Raw genomic sequence first — 21,978 nt, forward strand, 5'->3', positions numbered from 1 at the left:
GCAGTATCATAATATATTTATTTTTGCTCTCTGTTGCAATATTTTATAGTAGTATATAAACGTACATTATAGCATAAGCAATGTTAAATCAAATTTGAATTATTTCATATAAATATTTTGAGCTGTCTCTGGCTATTAAAATCATTTTGTTTTTTACGGATGTTTTTATTTCATTATAGCGATACATCTATGGGAAAATCACAGATGAGCTAGTGCTGCGCCTTTTGACGCGGTATTTTGAACGATAAGCTCTTTTATTTTTTGTGTATTAATTATTTTCTTGGAAAATCATAATCTTTGAGGCAACGAAAGAAGGTTTGAGCATTTAGTTACAGATCGTGCAATCACTTCGGATAAAAGAAACAACTTTTATGTTGCAATTCAACTATTTATATCATAACAATTACCTAACTGAATTTGAGGGGACATGAATTTATTGAATATTTGATTATCTAGTCAACATAACATACCTTCTACATGTCTTACCAGGCGGGACAGTAAGTTTTGCTAATAATTATTTAGATTTCGTCACTAGTTATATTAAATAATCTTTATTAAGGCTTTATTCCAATTAGGGTAAAGTAGTAATATTTGTGTTCTGAAGTTACTTATAAAGTTCATTTATTGTGTGTCAGAGTGCTTTGATACGTGTCTACTCCGAATTAATTTACGTTCATAATCATTAACGGCTTCACAGAGTATTTTGTAAAATTGTATGCATCCCAAGTTAAACATTATCATAGTCATTTTATTCCAGTTTATAATGTTCCTTAAATTGTAATTTGCGTTAGTGTCTTTCCCGCCACTTGAGAGATATTCCTAATCCTAGCAAGCTATAGGTTCAATTGTTTTAATTTTTTTCTAATATAAAACTCTTCGTTTGTTATTGTTTATTTTTGTATTTAACCATGAACCCTCTTCTCCCAAGAAAGTGGTTGGACATGGCTTCCCTCCCTCATTCCTTCAATTTTGAGCTGGATATGCCTTTGTCCATTGTGCTAGTAAACAACTTTGTGCTTGAATTCTGTATATCTTCTTCTATCTCTTTTATGATTAGAGTCATCATGGTGGTGAGTGGTCAGATCACCCACCTTTCATCAGGTGATACAGGGTCAAACCTGGATTTTTTGCAAGTGGGAAATGTGGAGGGCATTGCCATGGACCAGTGGGTTTTCTTGGGGTACTTCACCCCCTTCCCCGCTTGACACTACATTAAGCCGTAATTTATTTAATTAATTTATTTTATAAATAGTTTACAGTTTATCACCCTTTCTCTTCTTTTTCTTTTAAATTAAGAATTTCCAAAACTTAAAATTACAAGATTTTTATACAGATTTCTGCAGTGGTTAAGTTAATGCATCTGAAATATAATGGACCATATAGAAGATAATAAATTCTTAGAAAATGTTAAAAATAGCTTATCTACTTGATCCTGATGGCATAATCCTGTATAATTTATCCTGTGGTAGATGATGCATGCTGTTTTCATTTAGTATGTCAAAATATCCAGGACAAAAAAAAAAACTAAAATAATTCATTGTTATATTACAAGTTTTTGTTATGTCCAAGAGCTTTCAACAAACTAAGTAAATTAAAATAGCAAGCATCATGTACCAAGGATCAAATTTACAGGATCACGCCATCAGTATCAAGGGATAAACTTTGATACGTGATACTGAACCTTTACTTTTTTGTAAATTTCTATCAAAATGACGGTATTCCAACATGAAGTGTGCACAACAAATTAAGATCTTCCTATGATGTTTTTTATTTCTCTTTCTTGTGATGGTCACAACTAATTTGGATGTTTGAATTTACAGACAGTTGTTTTCAGTACTGTGTGTTAATGTAGTAGGCCTACTTTTTTCCAGGCGCACAATGGTGGTGAGGATGATCCTCTTGTGGCAATGTGCTGTGTTGTGGATCACCGGCGAGGCGAACTGCCCAGAGCGACCGGGACACCAGTACTGCGTGCAGCTCAGCCCTCGTGCGCAGCAGCGCGAGGCAGTAGCGCACTGCTACCAGCTGTGGGACCGCGCCAACGTGACGGTGTGGCAGCTGCACCGGCTCCGGCCGGACGTGTTCCACGAGCTGAGGCTCGAGCTGATGTCCCTGGGGGTGCGGGAGGTGTGGCTGGAGGCAGAGGCCCCGCACGATGGTGGCCTGTTCCTCCACACCTACCCCGGCAACGCTCTGCTCCAAGCCCCGGTGGCGGGGCTGGAACTGGCCCCGGCTCGCGGGGCGGGCAAGCGGTGCGTCTCGTGGCAGCTGCCCGCGATGCGCCACACCCCTCGGCGCTGCCGGCCCTCGTCGCCGCGAAGGTACTTCCCGGCCGTCTGCCTCGCCTCCCCGTCGCCCGTCAGGGTGGTCCACGCCGGCTGCCCCCCGGGGTTCTTCCGCGCTCCTCGGATAGCGCGCTGGTGCGTTTCCGTTCAGAGAACCGACGATTTGGTGAACTGGGGCCAGGCGGCGGACATCTGCAAAGCTGCACACTGGCACGCCCATGTTATCCAGCTAGGGTACGGTGCACTCGTCCGTGGCGGGTTTGGCACCTGTCCGGTGGGCTTGAGGAAGGTGGAGACTCGCTTTGGGGAAGTCCGGTACGTGTGGATCCACAAAAACCAATACCTGGATGAGGTGAGACTAATGTCCAAACTTAGGAAATGCAAAAAATTAATTTGAAACCAAAAATTTTAAGATACAAAGATAAGATTTTCCTTCAGTTGTAAAATTTTTTAAAAATGTTTTACCACTTCTCATTGTTAGTTACAAGTAAACTTAACAACAAAAAAACATTTTTCCAGGTGGTTGGAGTATCGTTGAAGAAGCTGTTGTCTGCAAACACAACACAGTCAGTGTCCCTTGGTGCAGTTAAAACTGGAAGCAATCCTTCATTGTTCCTGGTTCCTGATAATTTCAAATTCAACTGTGTGGCCTGCGAAATGCCTGTCACTTCAGTTGCACCTACTCTCACTTTAATGTTAAGGTCAGTTGTCTGCTAACATTTTGATTATTTGCTGCATATGCATTTATATATAGTGTATTATAATTAATCTAATTCATTTTGTAACCTTTTCACTTATATTTAATAAAAAAAATCATTAAGATATGTGCAGATTTGCTGGATTTCAGTTCTTTGGTTAAACATGAGTGGCAGAAAGCAGGGTGTTGTATGGTTTTTGTTTGAACATGCTAAGAACCAAAATAACTAATGTAATAAAAAAACCTGGTTTAAACCAAAATAAACCTGGTTTAAACCCAAAGAAAACAGGTTGTTTGGTTTTTTAAACTTATTTTTTTTTCCAACCATGGTGTTCTTATATAACATCATTAGTGATAACAATAAGCATTTCTATAACAAAAATACTCAGAATAATATATTGGCAAATTTGTGCCTTGAAAAATTTGTCATCATTAATTTAAAAAGTGTTACAAATTAAAGAAATGCAAGATCAAACAACAGAATATTAATTTTTATAAATCTGTGTAGTTCATACATATTGGTACAAATCTATAGCTACATAAATTACTTCCAATGAATTTACCAATGTAAAATATTTAATTTTTTGTAATTTGAGTAAGTTTTGTCAAATTGCTGTTTTTTTCTTAGTGTTTTTTGGTGCTAATTTGTGCATTAACATACCTTATGGTGTTATATGGTGTATTCACACGCTTTGCAATGTTAGTTTGGGTTTATTGCAATTCAACATATAATCTAGTCCCCAGTCATAATTTATATTATGTTTTAACTGTAAGAGAGGCTTTGTGTTAGTGCAATTTAATGCAGTTTATTTTAGTGTAATGACTGTCAGAAGTTGATTCCAAAATGATTTTTCAATCATTATTTCACCTACTTGGTATCAGATCTTAAATGAAATTCTTGATTATTTATAAATTTTTTAGCTTCACTGTTGACAATTGTAATCAAATAAAATGTGATGATAATTATTACAGTATCTAAATTGAGTGAACATTATTGTTGGACTATGTAGTAATTTTTTTTTATTTTTTTTTTTATTTCCCCTACAGTGTAGAGAATGGTACCCTCCAAATTTTGTTGGAGGCTAAACACAGCTTTTCACTGCTGACAGAAAAATCACAGGATGCTCACGCTGTACAAAGAGTAAAACTGAGATGTTTCACGGATGCCACTTCCTTCTACCCACAGAGCGTGGATGTGGCGAGGATCCACGGAAGCGTCTACAGTCTCTCAGGGAAAGGAGACGGCTACTACTGGTGTTACGCACAAGAAGTATTCACACTGCAGCCTGTCTCTTCTAATGCAGTTTTTGTGAAAAGTGGAGGTTCTTCTCAAAGATGGGCCGTTCAAGTGCATACCAGCTCTTCTGTTCTTGGCAGATATGTCTTTTTGTCCCGTTTCAGCAACGACACTGTGGACAGTGACTGGCTCTGTTTGTTGGCAAACCTCCTCACAGTAGAGGCAACCAGTCTGAAGCTCAAGAGGGTATACAGAAATGGTACACTCTTCCTTCTACATGTACATCAGCAAAATTATTTAAAAGTTACATCACCAAACGCTGTTATACATGGAGTTAAATACAGTATTGCTTACATACGTAATGTTGACTACTGTGCTAGGGAAGAAGTACAGCAGAATGATGTTTTCTTGGATTGGCCGAAAACTGAAATAGGTGAGAATAGCTTTAGACTTTCGGTTATACAATAAACAGTTGTCTGTCGAGGCTAGTCTCTACCAAATTTTGAAGTAAAGATGATCAGATTATGCTGTAAACATGAAATGGGATAACTACTATGCACAAATGTATGAATTTATACTTAAAATGTTTGTATCCCACAGATAATAAGTCCAACCATTAATTAGTTATTATTTTCTGAACTGTCTTGTATTTTACTGATGTTTCTTTCCAACCAAGTTGAAAGTGTCCATGTGTGGGTAATTTGAATGTGAGGAGTGAGGCATTATGGGCAAAAATTAATTTGGCAGACCTTTGAAATTTAATAATTAAATACGACCACCACACACACTTTTTTTTTGTCATGATTAGGAATACACAGTATTTGAAAATTTTTTGTTAAAACTGATGTCTATGATTTAATTTTTTATGACAATTTTCTTTGTTTAGCTATGGATTTTTAAGTAAAAATTAGATCTTTTAAAGTATAAAAACTTTATTTTTTAATATTTGCTCACTTTTTTATTTTAATGTGATTCCTTGAGTGCAATGTTTTCTGTTTAGGAAAAACTGTGAAACAAGTAAAGCACGGAAAGCAGTACAGCAGAACTTGCAAAGGAGACTTCACTGTGGGAGCACACTGGAGCATACAAATAGAAGCCAATGATGAGACACAGTCTAACAGGCCCGAGAATATTTCAGATTACTTGGCAATATCAGGAGATAGTAGGATCGTAGAAGAGGTGCACCCTGAAATCCTTGAAGCTGCTAGCAGCTTGCAGAAATTAGCTGGCACTCGTGTTAACAAAACCATGTTACTCTCTGCAATTGATATATTTGATAATGTCCTCAACTTCAATATAAGTTCAACGGTGAACAGTCGTGCTGCTGGCACAGACATTTTGCAGAACATGGATAACATTCTTAAAAATGTTCAGGTTAATGAAGATTTAAAGATTGTGAAGCAGAACACTGCAGTTTTCATTTCTGGTGAATCTGGTCAAGACCAAATAGCTGGTATTTCTTTCTCGACACCACAGCAGGTACCTACGGAAAAACTATCACGTGTAGGAAATTCGCAGTTGGATTTATTGCATCACAATCAGTCGGTAAGTTTCCTGCTGAAGAAAAGTAATGTTGATGTAGCAGTTTTGTTTTCTGAATCTGTATCAAAACTGAAGCCAAGAATGTGTGTGATTTTTGGCAACAGTTCAGTACTGGTATCTGCTTCGAAGTGGGATGCGCAAAACACGGAGCTGAACAGCAAAGTTGTCGGCGTGGTCGTGAAAGGTAAAGATGGAATATTCGAAGATGGTTTCGTAGACGTCATGTTCAGGCCTCAGAACGTAGTAGGTAAGAAAATGTGCGCTTACTGGGACTTCATCACATGGTCGTGGAACACGCGAGGATGCAAAATCAACTCTTCCGTCGGGGGACTGGACGTTTGCCGCTGCCGCCACGCGACGTATTTTGCAGAGATGGTGATCAGGAGCGGTCGGGAGCTGAGCAGCAGCGACCACTTGGCTCTGGACGTGATATCTATCGGCGGCTGCACGTTGTCGCTGGCAGGGCTCCTGGGGATAGGCGTGACGGCCGCGGCGATCCCCGGTTGGAGGCGCAAGCCGAGCAACCAGCTGCTGCTGAACCTGTCGGCCGCGGTGGGACTCAAGATGCTCTTGTTCCTCGTCGCGGCCACGGGGCGCACCGGCCACGGGGCCTGGTGCGTGGCGGTGGGCGCCGGCCTGCACTACGCCCTCCTCGCGTCCTTCTGCTGGATGCTCCTGGTCGCCCTGCTGCAGTATCAGCGGCTCGTGAACGTGTTCGGCCGGCCGCACCCGTCCCGCCTGCTGCTCAAGAGCTCTCTCTTCTCCTGGGGCGTGCCCAGCGTGCCGGTGGCCGCCCTCCTCCTCGTCGATCCTCGCCTCTACACCACCCGCGCCGATTTTGGCCCGCGGCGTAAGTTCTGCTACCCCGGCGGCACGGCATTCTACCTGGCTGTGGTCTTCCCTGTGTCCGTCGTCACGTCTTGCAACGTTCTCATTTTCTTCGCCATCATCTTGAACATCTCGAACTGTGTGAACAGAATTGAGACGAAGGCCTACGGGCTTTCTTCCAGGAAAGCGTATCTTTATCGTGTCCTAATGGGACTGCTGCTTTTCTTCTTGCTCGGCACCACCTGGGTGTTTGGTCTTCTGGCACAGGTAACTGTGTTTGCATACATTTTCTGCATCACCGCCACTCTCCAGGGAGCTGTTCTGTTCCTGTTCTTCATTGCTGGTTCGCAGAAGACCCGGGCCAGGTGGAGCGTCAAAATGCCCACATACAGCATAAAACGCACAGTGAAAAGTTCATCTGCCACCAGAACTACCAGCACGAGCAGAACACAGCAATCGGATGTTCCTGAAGCACTGGAAACATATACCCAAAAGCAAGATATTAACTGAAAGATTTATACTCTTATTTAAAATGTATCAAGTTATGTTAGATTTTATGTATCAGAGAGTGATGTTAATTTTAATTTTGGATGGTAACATATAAAAATGGATACACCACTATTTTTTATTGTATTATTGCTTGTCATTGATTTTCTAGAACCAAACACTTGATGAACTTATTAGTGTCGGTTGATTCTGATTCTGGAACTGGCTGATTACTTCAGTTCTAATGGAATTGAAGGAGTCAAAATCCAATGGTTTTGAGTCCAAGCTGGTAAATTATTCTTTTACAGCAAAACCTCAAAACTGGGAGTATAGTGTATTTTACTAGGATTATCAAAGATTATCAATACTTTTATTAAATTTTTTGTCATATTGCAAAGCATTTGCTCATATGTGTACATATTTTTAATTAATCAGCTTTATTGATTGAGAGTTTTTTCCTGGTATCAGGATGTATCAGGCCAATTTAATAGCCTTGTTAGATTTAATATAAGTGTAACCCCTGATCCGCAGGGGCTTTTAGTTTGTTAATGAGTTGTGTTAGGTGTTTTTGGTTGTGAAGGGTTTTGATAAAATAATCATATTTTCTCATTTGATAAAGTACTTTTGTCTTTTATTGAAAGAAAAAATAGTACTTCACATATTTCAGTTAATTTAGATGAATTTGAGTGAAAGTTCAAATTCCTAAATTAATGAACACTCCTTTCCATACTTTAAAGCAAAATTTTTGTAATTATAAGTGCCTTTTAAACAATATTCTTTGAGAAGTGTCATAATACAATTCTATAATTTCAAGTGTTGTTACAGCAAAGTTACAACCCAAGTTTTTTTTAAATTTATCTTTAAAGTCATTTTTTTTTACATATTATAAAATTTAGTTTGTTTATGTAACAACTATGTTAGTATCATTTATTATGTTGATAGTATTTTTAAATAGTGATTTGGTGTAATTTATTTTATGACTCTTTAAGTATTTGATTGAAATATTACTATTTGGTTACTAAATTTTGTAAAATAATAAACAAGAATTTGGTAAGTTTTATCTTTAAGCACATTATATCCGAGTCAATTCCGAAATATGAGTATAAAAACTAGAACTAAACACAATTTTTTTTTTTTGGCAGATGTTCCTGTTAAAACAGGTGCGAATCCAGGTCGGTGGGGGCGATAGATATGTGTTTACTCTAATACTTAAATTCATGTGTCGAACTTTTCTTTTAACAAAACTTTTAAGGTTGTGAACATGAATTTGTAAATATTCTACGGCCAATCTCTTGACTTATTTAATGTCATGTTTTTATTTCACAACTGCATCCTTCATTTGTACGATAACTCCTCCTGAAAAAGCTTCCTGGAGCCACTGCTGAATTATACTCAATAGTAAACAATTTAAATTAAAAAAACTGAAGACAGACTTCCAGTAAAATGTCCAAACAATATATAAAAAAAAAAAAAATTTGCTTTTTGGTGTGGCCCCGACCAGCAGGTGTGAAATGATTTATTCTGAGATTTATTTCATTTTTTCTAGAGAGAGCTGCCGACGACACGGCCACACGTAGAAACAACTAACTTACACCGCGCAGTTACCTTACTTTTAAAAAGCTAGAAACAAAGGGAGGCAACCACGTGGGCCAACCGACCAATCACAACACAGAATCCAGAACCTGTCCATTTAGGGAAAAAATACTGAAAAAATGTTTCCCTCCAAAAGTCTGGGAAGACACATCACACCACCTCAAGGTTCGCTCCGATTGGCTGGCGAGGCAGCGCCCAGCGAAAATTCCAGTCTATTGCTGCGCAGTCATGCGTCCACGTGCTGGGGTTTTCCAACAACGCACTAACTTGAGGCGTGAAAAATAACTTGCCGTGTTTTCTTTGCCTGTGTGTTCTTTTCTTTTGAAACCTTCTAGAATTTTACAGTCTTACTACCCAGAATATGCCTTAAAAATTTTGACAAAACATAATACACATGTTAATATTAAGTGATAACGTAAACAAATAATAAAAAACACTACATTCAGCTTTATATAAAACATAACCCAAATTAATAATAATCACTATTATAACACAAACAAAATACTTTAAATGCCTTTGCATACTAAATGAAACATGAGTACAAAATAATTATGAAATATAAAAAAAAAAAAAATTCTTAGTCAAAGTGTTGCTGGTGGTAGGGGGCTGAAATTCTGCAATGTTACAGTATGAATGACTTTTAATAGGGTTTGCAAGTACTGAACTGTGGTTTGTTTTGGATTGTAATTAAATATTAAACTGGTAATGGCAAATTTACAATTAAAGGTGCAAAAATAATAAAAAAACACTTCCTTTATAAAAGTAATATTTTTAATATTCAACAATATTGCAAATCTAACATGTTGCTGTGGTTATACACAGAAAAAATTAAATCTTAAAAAGCAAAAAAAAAAAAAAAAAAAATGTTCTCCACACATACTATGTGAAAACAACAGCCCATGAGTATTTTCGTACAACACATACAATATATTGCAGCAAATAATATTTTAGTACCCACTTGAACTTCAATGTGAATAATAATATCACAAATGAAAATTATTCTAACCATACACTATGCTTTTTAATCATACATTTCTTTATACAAAAAATATTATTGATGCACATGGTTGAGTCACGTTGGAAAAAAAAAATGATTGTAAATAGTTAATTATTTCATCATATCTTTAAGTGGATTACTAAACATTGTGTTTGCATATTTTCCATTCATAAATCACCAAAATTTGTGCAGTAAACCACACACACAGTTTATAATATGCTTAAAAAATGTTAAAAAAATGTTAAAAAAAAAAAAAAAAACTAAAAATGCAGCATTTCAAATGCAAGATTGTTGTTCACACATTTAATAAATTTCAATCACTTAAAATCATATTCAGAATAAGTGTGTTTCAATCAAATCTCCATTTATGATTTTAATGATTTTTTTTTGGGGGGGGGGGGGGGGGAGAGGGAGAGAGAACACTATTCTCAGTATATTGGTTTAGTAAGAAAATTTGCAGAACAAATTGCTATACATATACTTTCACATTATCCATAAATCAATTTAATGTTTAAAATACCAACCTAAAATATAAACTTTTGCATACACTGACTGACAAAGTGTTAAAACATTACAGTTTATTTTCTGGACAAATTAAATTAATTTACAGCTTTAAACCTACTGTGAGCAATTAAAAAAAAAAATATTTGTATTTACATAGGTAAGACGCGTGCATAAAATAGAATCAATCTGGACTGTAAGTTATTTCAATTAATATCAGTCATAATAACTATTTTGAATAACTCACTGCACACAAGTCAGCATTCTAAATTAAAATATTGTTTTTCTTTAATTTTCATTAATAGATTTTTTTTTTTTTAAAGCATAGTGGAAATAATATACAAATACTAAGTATGAAAAAAGAAAATAGATTGCTCATACATCCCAAGAAAAATGCAACTGTAATTTTTTTCAAATATTGTTATGTTGTTGGTCACATCAAATAATAATCAAAGCTTTATTTTACCAAGTATCAGCAAGTTACATTCTCATTTACTGTATGCAAATGTGAGCACTATTGACTGCACTGTTTAAAATGAAGCAACTTCCCAACTTGCTACCTACATTATATTAAGATGCATTAAATGTAATCACCAGACTAATGCCTTGTACTGAATTTCCAACTACTCTTAATTTGGGTGCATTATTAGAAAGTTACAAAATACAATTTACTGGACATAAAAAGAAAGATTTTTTTCTGAATTTTATGCTTTAAATAAATTTTTATGTTATATCTCAATTTGTAATAAATTCAGAGTATTTTAAATCTAAATTATAATTACAGTAGGATGTTAATTATAGTTCAACTTGGATGTGGTATCCACAAGCACAACTTTTTATGTTCATAAAATACATAAGTTACTCTTGCAAAGAGTAAATTTTCTGAAAAATTTACAATGTAATATTGTGTGCCAGACAGTGCCTTTGTATCAAAGCGAGAGACCACCCTCAATCAAGGCACAGCTACAAAAACAAATGTTCACTATTTTATTTTCAATTAAAAATGTTACAAAACTCCAAAAATTCAAGGCATTGGCATTTTCTGCAAAAAAAAAAAACCTGTCTTGTGAAACAATATTATAAAGGCACAAACATTAAAGACTTTCAGTCTAGCATCACTAGTTTCTGTAGTGCTTCGGCCTATCAAGTGTCACCTAGAACAAAGTGTAGTTTCATTTTCAGAATTTACTAAGGTTTTACGTCTTTTCTGGGATTTTACTATGTTCAGAGAATAGTGTTCTAAAATGAGTGGCAGTCTGTCAATATAAACTCGGTAAAAACTATCTCCGCATTTTGATTTTAGTGCACTTCATACTAGTTCATACGTAAGCAAGACTTAAAATTACATAACTCACATGAAACCAACAAAATAAACTGCTAGAGAGAACAAACCAGGCAGCAGATGTTATTCCAAACACAAAACAATTTTTAGTAAAGTTAAGGCCATGTTCGAAATGGCAGATTTTGAAAATGATGGTCACAAAATCTTATTTTATTTTTAAAAAAAATTATGTAGTTCAAAAATTATGACTTTGTATCTAGTGAAAATTACAAAACAAAAAATTTGAATTTGTCACATTTATTTTAAATTTTAGAATAAAAATGTGCATTTTCTTATTTTGAACTTAAAAATCATGAGTACCAATAAAAATAAACACTATAATAATTAGAATTAAGCTGTAATATTTAGCATAAAAATAGTAGAGAAAATTAAAATTTTTAAGTAGATACGTCCGAGGCATTTCACAGAAATTTGAAAGAAAACTGGCACAAGATTTTATCACGGTACCTATTTATATTTTAAATGTTTAATTTCAACCGCATCCAAGTGTTGTGAGTATGAAATGGAAACCTAACAAAACACGAATTACAATTACAAATCGACCAATTTGAACATGGCATAAGAAAGACAGCACAAATAACATGAAACATTTAATTTTTCAGAGAAATATTTATAAGCTTCTGAATGGGATGATATTTAAGTGAGTAAAATATACTTTCACAACTATTAAGAAAATATCACACAGAAAAAAAAAGTTAAATTAAACCAATATTAGCTTTATAAGCAATAATAGAAACCAACACAAGAGTTGTATATGAATATGAGGAAACTGAAAGTTCCTCAGAGAGCATGAATTCAGTTGCCATTTCTATGATTTTATCACAAACAATTTTCAAACAAAAAGTCATACATATTAGCTTTTACTACATGGCCATAAGGTTTCAAAGCAACAAGTTGATATTGATGTACACCCACAACGTTCATTAATCATCGCATCACCACACACATTAAACAAAATGATAATATGTGATTTCTCCCACTCCAATACATTGTTTATGTACAGCCTTTGCTCCATTCCAAATACAGAATACAGACATAAAATAAATGGCAACAAAGTCAAGAAAGGAAATTCTCATCTGAAAACATAAATATTATCTCAAAACCCAATCACCAAAGAAGAAAAAAAAAAAATTGAAGATACTTAATTATTTTTTTTATTTTGGTTGTAAATAAAGTAAAATATTTATCGTCTTTGCCGATAGTTTGAAATGTTTATTATGTTTCCAGGAAATAATTAATTTTCTCAGTTTATGTGGACATAAGACATATCTATGGTACTCGTACACAATGAAGATTGGCCAATAAACCTCCAAATGTAATTCAACTATGCCACTGCCATCAAGTTTTAAGAAATAATTTTTATCTTCCTAACAGGGAAAAATAAATTTTTAAGCAAGACTAAAGCTGGCATTCCATATACAATATGCCCTTAACATGACTCGAGACAAAGAATAGTATTAAGCTATCTGATAAAATTAAAAGATATTTTCTGCTCAGACTTTCCTTACCTGACTGTGCTAACCGACCTCAAACTGTATCGTTGATCTGAACTAACAGTACCTTAAGAGGGAGAGGGTAAAACTGTAAGATGCCATATTGGTGATTACCACTCTTATGTCATAATTATTTTATTAAAAGTTAAATAATTAAAATTGGCCTTTGTTAGCACAGAGATCATACATTACAAGATTTACAAATTCCATAGTGACTATTGACTACATTACAGCTACAGTCATTCACAAAAATGAATGCAACACCAAATGCTGACGACTTCACAGGGGGAACTATTTACAGTGACTATTGACTTCAGGCTTTCCATTAAATGATATAGTACTATGCTTTACCAGAGTCCAATTTTTAAAATGAAATGAAAAAGTTGTAACGCCCTGAAAACTTTTGAAACTAAGATGGCATCTTTCAGTTCCTATCCCGCCCCTTAAGTAGCACATCAATTAAATCCCTTATAACGTGCATAGAATTAACATCTACCATACTGCATATTACATGTGTGATATCCCATATTGCCATTCTTTGGCTTTTTGCTAGTACATAATTACAAACGAGGTGAGATTGTCACAGCCCTGGCAATCACATAAACACAAACTTTGATTTATTTCACAGTACCTTGCATTTGATTATAACATCTTACACCTATGATTACTAAAAACAAAGAGAGTTTCTCGCATAACACGATTAAAATATTTACATCTGGTACGAAATATGAATGGTGTAAATAATAGTTCTGATATTGTAGTAATTTACCTGCTGAGTTATAATTAGAGCCACGGAATTTTCGCACATTCATTTAGTCACAAGCTAGAATGCAAACCTCCACACTGTCGCACTGTGTTCATGATTGGACCGCAGTTATCTGGACACGCCCCTCTACGACCGTGAGCCAATGATGCCCAGCTAGGAGAGAAGTAAGCGAATCAGGTAGTGCCAAATAACAAGGATAAAAATGTCTCGCTAAGAAATCAACCAATGGGAAAGTAAACATGGGTTGATCACACCTATAACTTTGAATTCTATCCTGAGGCCAGAGGAATCCGTGAAATTTCCGGGACTCTAGTTATAATGTGATCTTTTTATAGTCTGCCAATGTTTTAATTTTTTTTTTTTACTATCTGAAGCTGTTCTATCACTATAAAAGGTATATTTAGTTCACTATCTGCATTCTTAGGAAATCACACATCTCGTAAACATAAAACTTTCCTTAGTAATATTCAAAGTACTTGTAAAAATTAGTTTGCTATTCAATTAAAATATACAAAATGTTATAATATAAAAAACGCAGACTCTCGGTAAATCACACGTCACATCCGTTGACGCAGTCCGTAATAAATATATCACCGAACCCCCGCTTCAACGCCCCTCGTAATTGAAATATTTGCACGGAACCGAGCGGAGCGTGCTGGCTGGGGAAGCTCGAGATGTGCTAACTGCCTCCGCGGCAGGGGGACCCCGCCCCCTGTCAGACGTCACCCCACACCACAACCTTCTTCGCCTTGTCCACGCTCACCAAGGTCGAGCTGTAGGGGTGCCACGAGACGGCCGTGACGGCCGACCTGAAGAACACGCCAAACGACCTTCACAGGGCGACACGTCCGCGCGAGAGCCCAGGGGGAGAAGGGCAGACAGCGGAAGCCAAAGCAAAGATTACATACTGTGACAAACATGCAGTGCAAAGCAAGCAACATGCAGATGCAACTTATTTCAATCACATGTGGCATACACTGCAATAAAGAACTGTAACACCAGCATGGATTAGCAAGGCTGTTGAGAAAACTAAGGGGACAAATAATTTCACCCCTCCCATCACCCAAATTACATAATGCACAACTTTTGAAACCCTTAAACAAAATATCCAAGACATCAAATGTTACCGTGGCCACAGCAGTAAATGCAATCTGAGCATACAGCATAATTTGAAGTTTCCAATTAATTCTATCAGCAATAAACATAATTACCCATTCTATTAGTACATATACAGTAGAATTCATATACAACGACTTCGCTTGTAACGACTAACCGCTTTTAACGACGATAATGTTTACTCAAGTTAGGTTTCATAGTTAGGTACTGAGAAAATAAACCGTTTAGTGCGACTCCGTTTTAAGTGACCAACTGCTTATAGCGACCATTAATTATGAATATTATGAATATTATGAATATTATGATATTACGTCCGGTTAAAATGACACAAAATGTTTTGTTTACACAACCTACCAATACCTCGGCGCCCCAACTTGGGCGAGGGCTATTGATAAGCATCAGTTACCCATAACAAACGAGGACTTTGAACAATACGCATATGTCGACGATGCTGTCGCCACTTGTGAAGAACCGTCTGATGAAAACATTGTGGAAAATATCATCGCCAACGACGCGAATGGCAAAGATAGCAATGGTGATGATGACGAACCAGCGGAGAATCACCCTACCGTAAGTGTGTCTGATGTTCTGAAGGCTGCGGAAACGCTCAATGTGTTTGTTCAGACTAACTTCGATGATGATCTAATGAAAACAATGATGTCACGAATTCACAATGCTGTTCGAAGTTCTTACTACCGAACAAAAGCTTGTCAAAAACAAACTCAAATAACAGACTTTCTACGTTAGTTAGTAACAGAGTTTTTCATGTAGTGCTTGTGTATGTAATTTATCTCTTTGTATTACAGTACATTATGTACCTACCTATGTTTATAATTGGAATGTGTAAGAACCATTAAAATAAAGTATATGTGATTATATATTCTACAAAATGTTTTATTTTCCTAAACCGTTTTGTACGTCATCCGGTTAGTACGACATAGTTTCGCCGGTCCCTTGAAAGTCATTATATCCGGATTATACTGTATACTCATGCATTAAATAAATATAACAAATCTTAACTTCCTAAGTATTTTTCCCTGCCATGCTCTCTCGACAACTCTGTGGATTAATTACTTTAGAAAAATATGAATTTAACTAGGTGTTGATTTTCGACAGCTACACATTACTTCAAACTAATAAGTAAATTACGCAAAGTAAATTATTGTGTTTGTTAGTTGGTTGACTGAGTTATAGCATGCTTTCAAGCAGAAGAAAAATATAAACAGCCTTATGCAGGTATCATGCTAAAAAATTTTTGAAACTTTTTTTTTCTCTATACGTGCCTTAATTTGTTGTTTACATGCAAAAAATTAATTATTTACATACATTATCTCATAATTAGTTCCAAAAGCATGAAACATAATTTAAAAAAAAACAGAAATGCAAGAAACAAGGTGTATAACATGAAACATTTCAATGGTATATGGTTGTTGAGTTGATTTAAAACAAATAAAACTTCACTAAAAAACAAAAGTCTTTTTGAAGTATTATATACAAAATTTAATTAACAAAGTTCTATCCGGTTTTGAACTCTGATAGTGTTATAAAAAATGTTATATGTACACTTCATTTATAGTCCAAGGTTTGTACAGGTTACAAAAGTCATGCAAATGAAACAAAATTGAAGTACTGGTTACGAAAATCACCAAAATTAACATAAACAATGCTAGAAGTCATGACGACTTTTTTTAATTCCCCCAGAACTTGAATTTATAATTGAAAGCTAGTTGGAAACTGTTTAATTAAATAATTTGGAAATTCTCTTTATAACATAAAAATTTACATGTTCCAATGGGAAAAAAAGGTTGATTTGGTATTATTTTTATTTTTCTTATCTATAAACATTACCATGTAATACAGGAGAGGGCAAAATGTGTGAATCGGTTTTGAAGGGCTATTTAAAAAAAAAAAAAAAAAAAGCATCTTACAGAAATTAGGTTTATTTTATTGGAATCAGTACCTATATATCCCGATTTTTTTTTTATAAATTTCAGAAGATCAGAAGGCCATCATCTTCACGATATGATCTTCAGAACTTGATAAAAAAAAATAGAGATGTATACTATTTCCCAAAAATAACCTAATATCTTTAAGATGCTCTGTTTATTTTAAATAGACCTTCAAAACTTATGCACACTTTTAGCCCCATCCTGTATTAAAAGAGTCTAAAAAAATACTAAATTGTCCTGGAAAAATCCCAAAATTGGTTCACCAGGTATTTGCAGTCTGTTCTCTTACAAAATAAAAAAAACATTACTGTCAGTTATATTATAATTTTATGATAAAGCATTCTGTTTAGGACATTGCATAGTCTCCCTCTGGCTGCAGAGATATAACGTAACACTTACATATGCTCCTTCAAAACTGTTTCCACCTTCCCACTGGCGACGTTCCAGATGAAGACAGACCCGTCGGAGGAGCCACAAGCGATGTAGTTGCTGTCTGGACTGAACGTGGCTCTCGACCAGTCGCAGCCAACCTTGAAGCCGTCCGCACTGACAGGAAAACACATCACAATTGGAGCAAGTACTTTCATGATACTGTTCAACACAATTTTCACTACTATCCCTACAAACAAGAATTCCTTGTTGCAAAAGAAATGTTTAGCCTAGATCTTTTTTACTCAAAATAAAACTGGAAGATGGCTCAGTCAAAACAAATTTTTTTTTGAATTGAAGGTAACAATTTTATAAGCTCGGCCAGTAAAATGTTGGCATATAAATAAAAGTAAGTTTAGATATGTACAAACTGAAGTTATCAAATTAAAAAAAGAAAAATCAACAAGTTTGTGCATAATATAATACATGAGTTGGAATAATGTGAATCTTCAATAACCACCAAATTGAAAATTCATCAAGCATAATTTTAAACTTTCAAACTTATACAGTCAAATTTTTTCAATAAATATCTGCAAAATTAAATCAAAAACTGCTGTGAAACTTGAGTGGCTTAACGTCCGCCGCCTATGTACTGATAAATGCTGGACCCTGACTGAAGTCTATTTTTTTGGACATTTTCTTAATTTCTGTAAATGGAGGACTTTGTTGTGCAGAATTTTATTCAATCAACTGATATGTTGACAGTTACATTTAGGTAAGAAAATTGTAGAAACTAAACGAGGCAAAAATCTTGAAATTCCAGGCTACTTTTAACCGTAAAAAGAAATATGATTGATGGGGAGAGGGGTATTGAGGATGGGGGAGGCTAATTCCTCATAACAACATATTAGGTCAACACAGGGGCATAGCGAGGATTTTATTTTGGAAAGGGATATAATTTTGGCACAGTCTGCCAAAAATTTATGTAGCACTTGACTGTTTATGGGACTAATTTTTTTACATGGAAACTTTAAAAATATAATATTATAAATAATCTAGGCCAAACAATGTGAATAAATTAAGGGGGGGGGGGGGGGAATGGAGATATAACAAAAAATATATTCTAAGTTGCACCTGAACTAAGTCAATTCAAATGTTTTTGTAAAAATGTATTATTTTATACTTTGTAATGGTTTTTTTTAATACTTTAGAACCTCTAAGAATCATTTAAAACCATAGTTTTGATTATGACTTGTCAAGATGTTAGAAATGCATTAAGATATCATTTTAAAGGGGTATTACTTTTCAAAAATTTTGACTCCTCATTAAATGGGAAAATAATTCTCCCTCTCCAATACAAAAAAAAAATAACAGGGTTTTCTCTACTACCTTGAAAAAAGTGTAGGTGCCGTGCTTATTTAGTGTTATGTTTAGGATATCTCTCTATAAACAAATATAAAAGTCAACAAAGCTACTGAAAAACACCTCAATTTTACTAATGGTGGATTTCAATTCATAGCTGCTTTAGTGAGAGAGAAGGAAGTCATTTTAGTTTAGAGACTGCATTTTTAAATTTAAAAAAATTATTAAAGTTATGTTCTATTTTTGGTTTCTTAAAATATTGCACAGGCCCTTAAATAAATCCTATTTGATTGATTAAATACTGATTGAAAAATGTTGCATTTAATGTTTTCTTGAGGTTGTTCCTGGTTATACCTGGTTTTGCCGACAACAATTTATTTTGAATATATTTACATGGTTATAAACTTATAAATATTAAATGCACTCATATAAATTGTTAAGAGGCATTTTATTTATTCCTAGGTTTTAAATTAATGAATATAACTTATATTAAATATAACAAAATAAGTCATAAAAATATAAGCAGACTGACCTGAATGCTCGAATGACCTTATTCACCCTGAGGTCCATCAACTTTAAGGTATCATCTCTAACACAGCTCAACAAGTAGTTGCTATCTGGAAAATCACAAACATCGAACACAGCTTGTTAACAACATCTAAATGTGTCATGGTTGTGAATGTATGGAAATATCTAAGTCTACTATAAATTGTTATAGATTTTATCTTACATCTTAAATTCCAAATTTTAGATTTGTGTGAAATATATGATTTGTTTGCAACTTTTGTTATGACTATGATGTAAACAAGGTACACAGGTAATATATTTGTTTCCAGAAAGAGTCACCTATGTCTACACGATAACCACGGTTCACATTTTGCTGCTCAGACCAGCCTATGCCTTAAAAATAACAAAGACTCCCAGGTTATTGAAGTTTAGATTTAAATTGATCTCTTGCAAAGAAATTTTCAAATTTGAAATAATTTTTACCGAAATAGGTGGCTGAATGGGATTGCAAAAGAATAAAACCTGGATTTGACATTGTCAAAAACTTAAGAATTAAAAAATATTTTTACTATGGCAAAAAAATTTGTTTTAGATTTAATCATATGATTCAAAGTGTTAATGTCATTGCCAGACAATAATTTGGTAAAAATAACTCCAAGTAGATAATAAGCTATATTTTCAAAATATTTGGTTATGCATACTGCACTAGTCCATGTAAGCCCTCTGTGCCTAACCTCTAGCATGACTCATATTGATTAGGAAGCATTATAATGACTCATTACTCTCATTTCTTCAAGCCCTACCTTAGCCTGAGAGAAACCACACGCTTTTGATGTGACAAAACAAAAAGTTTATAGTGAAAAGTCTAGTGTTAAACATTTTTAAAAATGTGTAAAAAGATGAAAATTTGGCCTCGAATTTTGTACAACATGTGTGAGTCAGACACACTCAAAAAAATTTATTTACCAACTAGTTCATCTATGGATCTAACCAACACGCACTCTTCTGGTGCAAAAATGAAAATGTTAAGTTTAAGTCCCAAATTTCTCATAAGCATGCATTGGCTAAAGCAATATTTGCATTTTATTTAAATAACTTTCTTTGTAGCTATCCCTCTTACCTCTAGACAGGTCCAGCGATGTTACTTTACCCATTAGTCCGATCTCATTGACATGCGAGTCGTTCCTAATGTCCCAAAATCGTATACGTTTATCATAATGCCCACTAATTATCGTGGTCCCGCTGTCATCCGATGTTACCAGATCATTACAGCTGGAACCAGCAAACTTTGTGTTGATACCTGTAAAGTCAAAGCATACATGTTTTAAGTTTAGAGTTTAAATAACGAAAGCACATGGTGTCCACATACGACATACCATATGGTGGTATGCACACAATCTGAATTTTTCATTATCTTTCATGCATACATTAGCTTATTAGAGCTTCTACCACTGATCAACAATGCTTATCGCCAGCAAAGGTAATGCAAACTTCATTTCCTGGTGGAGGGGGGGAGGAACCTCTTTGCCTGCTGTTTGTTTTCAAATTATTTCCTTTTTTTTGGTGGGAATGATAGTGTCCTTTTTCTCCAGTGTTTTTTTTTATTATTGGGGGTTGGGGGGAATCTATGCGAACGTCCCTATTTCCAAGCGCCATTGTTGTCAATTCACTCCTCACGTGTCTGTGATGACGGATGAGGTTTAAGGTTCGCACGCCACAACAACCATGAAACATGCGGACGGTAGACGAAGGCAGTATGTTTCCCGCCAAGCACTCGACACGCTCGAAGCCAACAACAGCGCGGCCCTTCGGCCCCTTCTTGCAATCGAGTCCGGCCCAGCGCGGCGGAGAGAGAGAGAGAGAGATGTAACCACGTCGACGGCTGTCGGACGTTCCGCGCGCATCCGCCAGCGCAGAACATGAAGCTCAGAGGCACAACCGCCTGCAGGATGTGTCACTCAAGCACAACCCAGTGGGGTGGCGATGGTAACCCTAAAACTGAGGGAAGCCTACGCTACAACTCACGTAGTTTCGGTTCCCTGCAAGAATTTCCGAAGATTTCCGAAGTTTTTGCGTTTTGGTATTAACGCCGCTTCAGCCGCTAAATCAGAAGTTTCCAATGAAAACAAGCATGTTGTGACTGACCTGACCTGACCTGACCTAACCTAACCTAACCTAACCTAACCTAACCCTTCGATTTTTTTAATTCCAATTTTTGAGAGAAATCCGAAGTTGCACGAACGTGGTAGGGAACCGAAACTACCTGAGTTGTAGGCTTCCCTAAAACTGAGCCCCTTAACCAAAGAGAACCTGACGAGAGGGAGAGCGAAAGTTCGCTACAAAATCCGTACTTTACGTGACTGCATTAAGTCTGGTGTTTGTCTCTCTGGGTTCTTTATTAAATTTAATGTGTAAATAGTAGTAGATGTATTTGGTTCGTTCTGGGACAGGGGAGGGGGGAGGGGGATTCGGGGATTATGTCACTTCCTTCGACCATGCACGCACGAAAAAGTATCCCGTTACGTTCATCACCCATGTTGGATTACGTCACTTCCACCGGCCATACACGCACGAAAAAGTGTCCCGTTATGTTCATCAGCCATGTACGCACGAAAAAATGTCCCGTTACGTAACGAACGAACGGAGGAGGACGGACAGACCAGCTCGCCAGGACGTCTCGCTCTGAAAAGTATTAGGCGGTAATAAACAGCCAGGAGGTAACGAATATAAGCCTACTTCTACACGTGTTATGAACGCCGGATACATACGGCCAGGCAACCATGTGTTTTGGCGCGCTCTACTTCCACGACGCGCAACGGCACCGGCAAGTTTTTATTACTACCTCCTCTCAAGTTCTGATCTCCTAATACTTCACAGCAGAGAAGCGCTGTTGGTCGGAGCCTGTAGG

The 21,978-nt window shown here is 35.8% G+C and overlaps 2 protein-coding genes across 5 annotated transcripts in view; one reads left to right on the top strand and one right to left on the bottom strand.

Annotated features, from left to right (window-relative positions):
• The first annotated feature begins 180 nt into the window (after window positions 1-180).
• On the top strand, window positions 181-7,210 carry LOC134543075 (uncharacterized). 4 transcript variants are annotated; one of them, XM_063387834.1, is made up of 5 exons: window positions 181-497; window positions 1,872-2,637; window positions 2,805-2,986; window positions 4,030-4,652; window positions 5,220-7,210. In XM_063387834.1, the coding sequence occupies exons 1-5, from the start codon at window positions 478-480 to the stop codon at window positions 7,097-7,099; spliced, it is 3,471 nt and encodes a 1,156-aa protein (XP_063243904.1). In that variant the 5' UTR covers window positions 181-477; the 3' UTR covers window positions 7,100-7,210. The 4 variants fall into 4 exon arrangements, with proteins under 4 accessions (XP_063243904.1, XP_063243908.1, XP_063243905.1 ...); XM_063387838.1 differs by having other exon boundaries at window positions 200-497; window positions 4,384-4,652; XM_063387835.1 differs by having other exon boundaries at window positions 206-497; window positions 1,856-2,637.
• A 950-nt stretch (window positions 7,211-8,160) lies between these two features.
• Window positions 8,161-21,978, bottom strand: part of LOC134543077 (autophagy-related protein 16-1-like) — a 271,142-nt gene continuing 257,324 nt past the window's right edge. Inside the window, exons 4-7 of the mRNA XM_063387840.1 lie at window positions 20,191-20,370; window positions 19,096-19,180; window positions 17,232-17,378; window positions 8,161-14,576 (exon numbers count right to left, since the gene is read on the bottom strand). Of these exons, the coding sequence (XP_063243910.1) occupies window positions 14,483-14,576; window positions 17,232-17,378; window positions 19,096-19,180; window positions 20,191-20,370 (506 nt within the window). The 3' untranslated portion in view covers window positions 8,161-14,482. The remainder of the gene's footprint in view (window positions 14,577-17,231; window positions 17,379-19,095; window positions 19,181-20,190; window positions 20,371-21,978) is intronic.

Source organism: Bacillus rossius, assembly GCF_032445375.1.
Source record: "Bacillus rossius redtenbacheri isolate Brsri chromosome 9 unlocalized genomic scaffold, Brsri_v3 Brsri_v3_scf9_2, whole genome shotgun sequence".
NCBI classification, from domain to species: Eukaryota; Metazoa; Arthropoda; class Insecta; order Phasmatodea; family Bacillidae; genus Bacillus; species Bacillus rossius.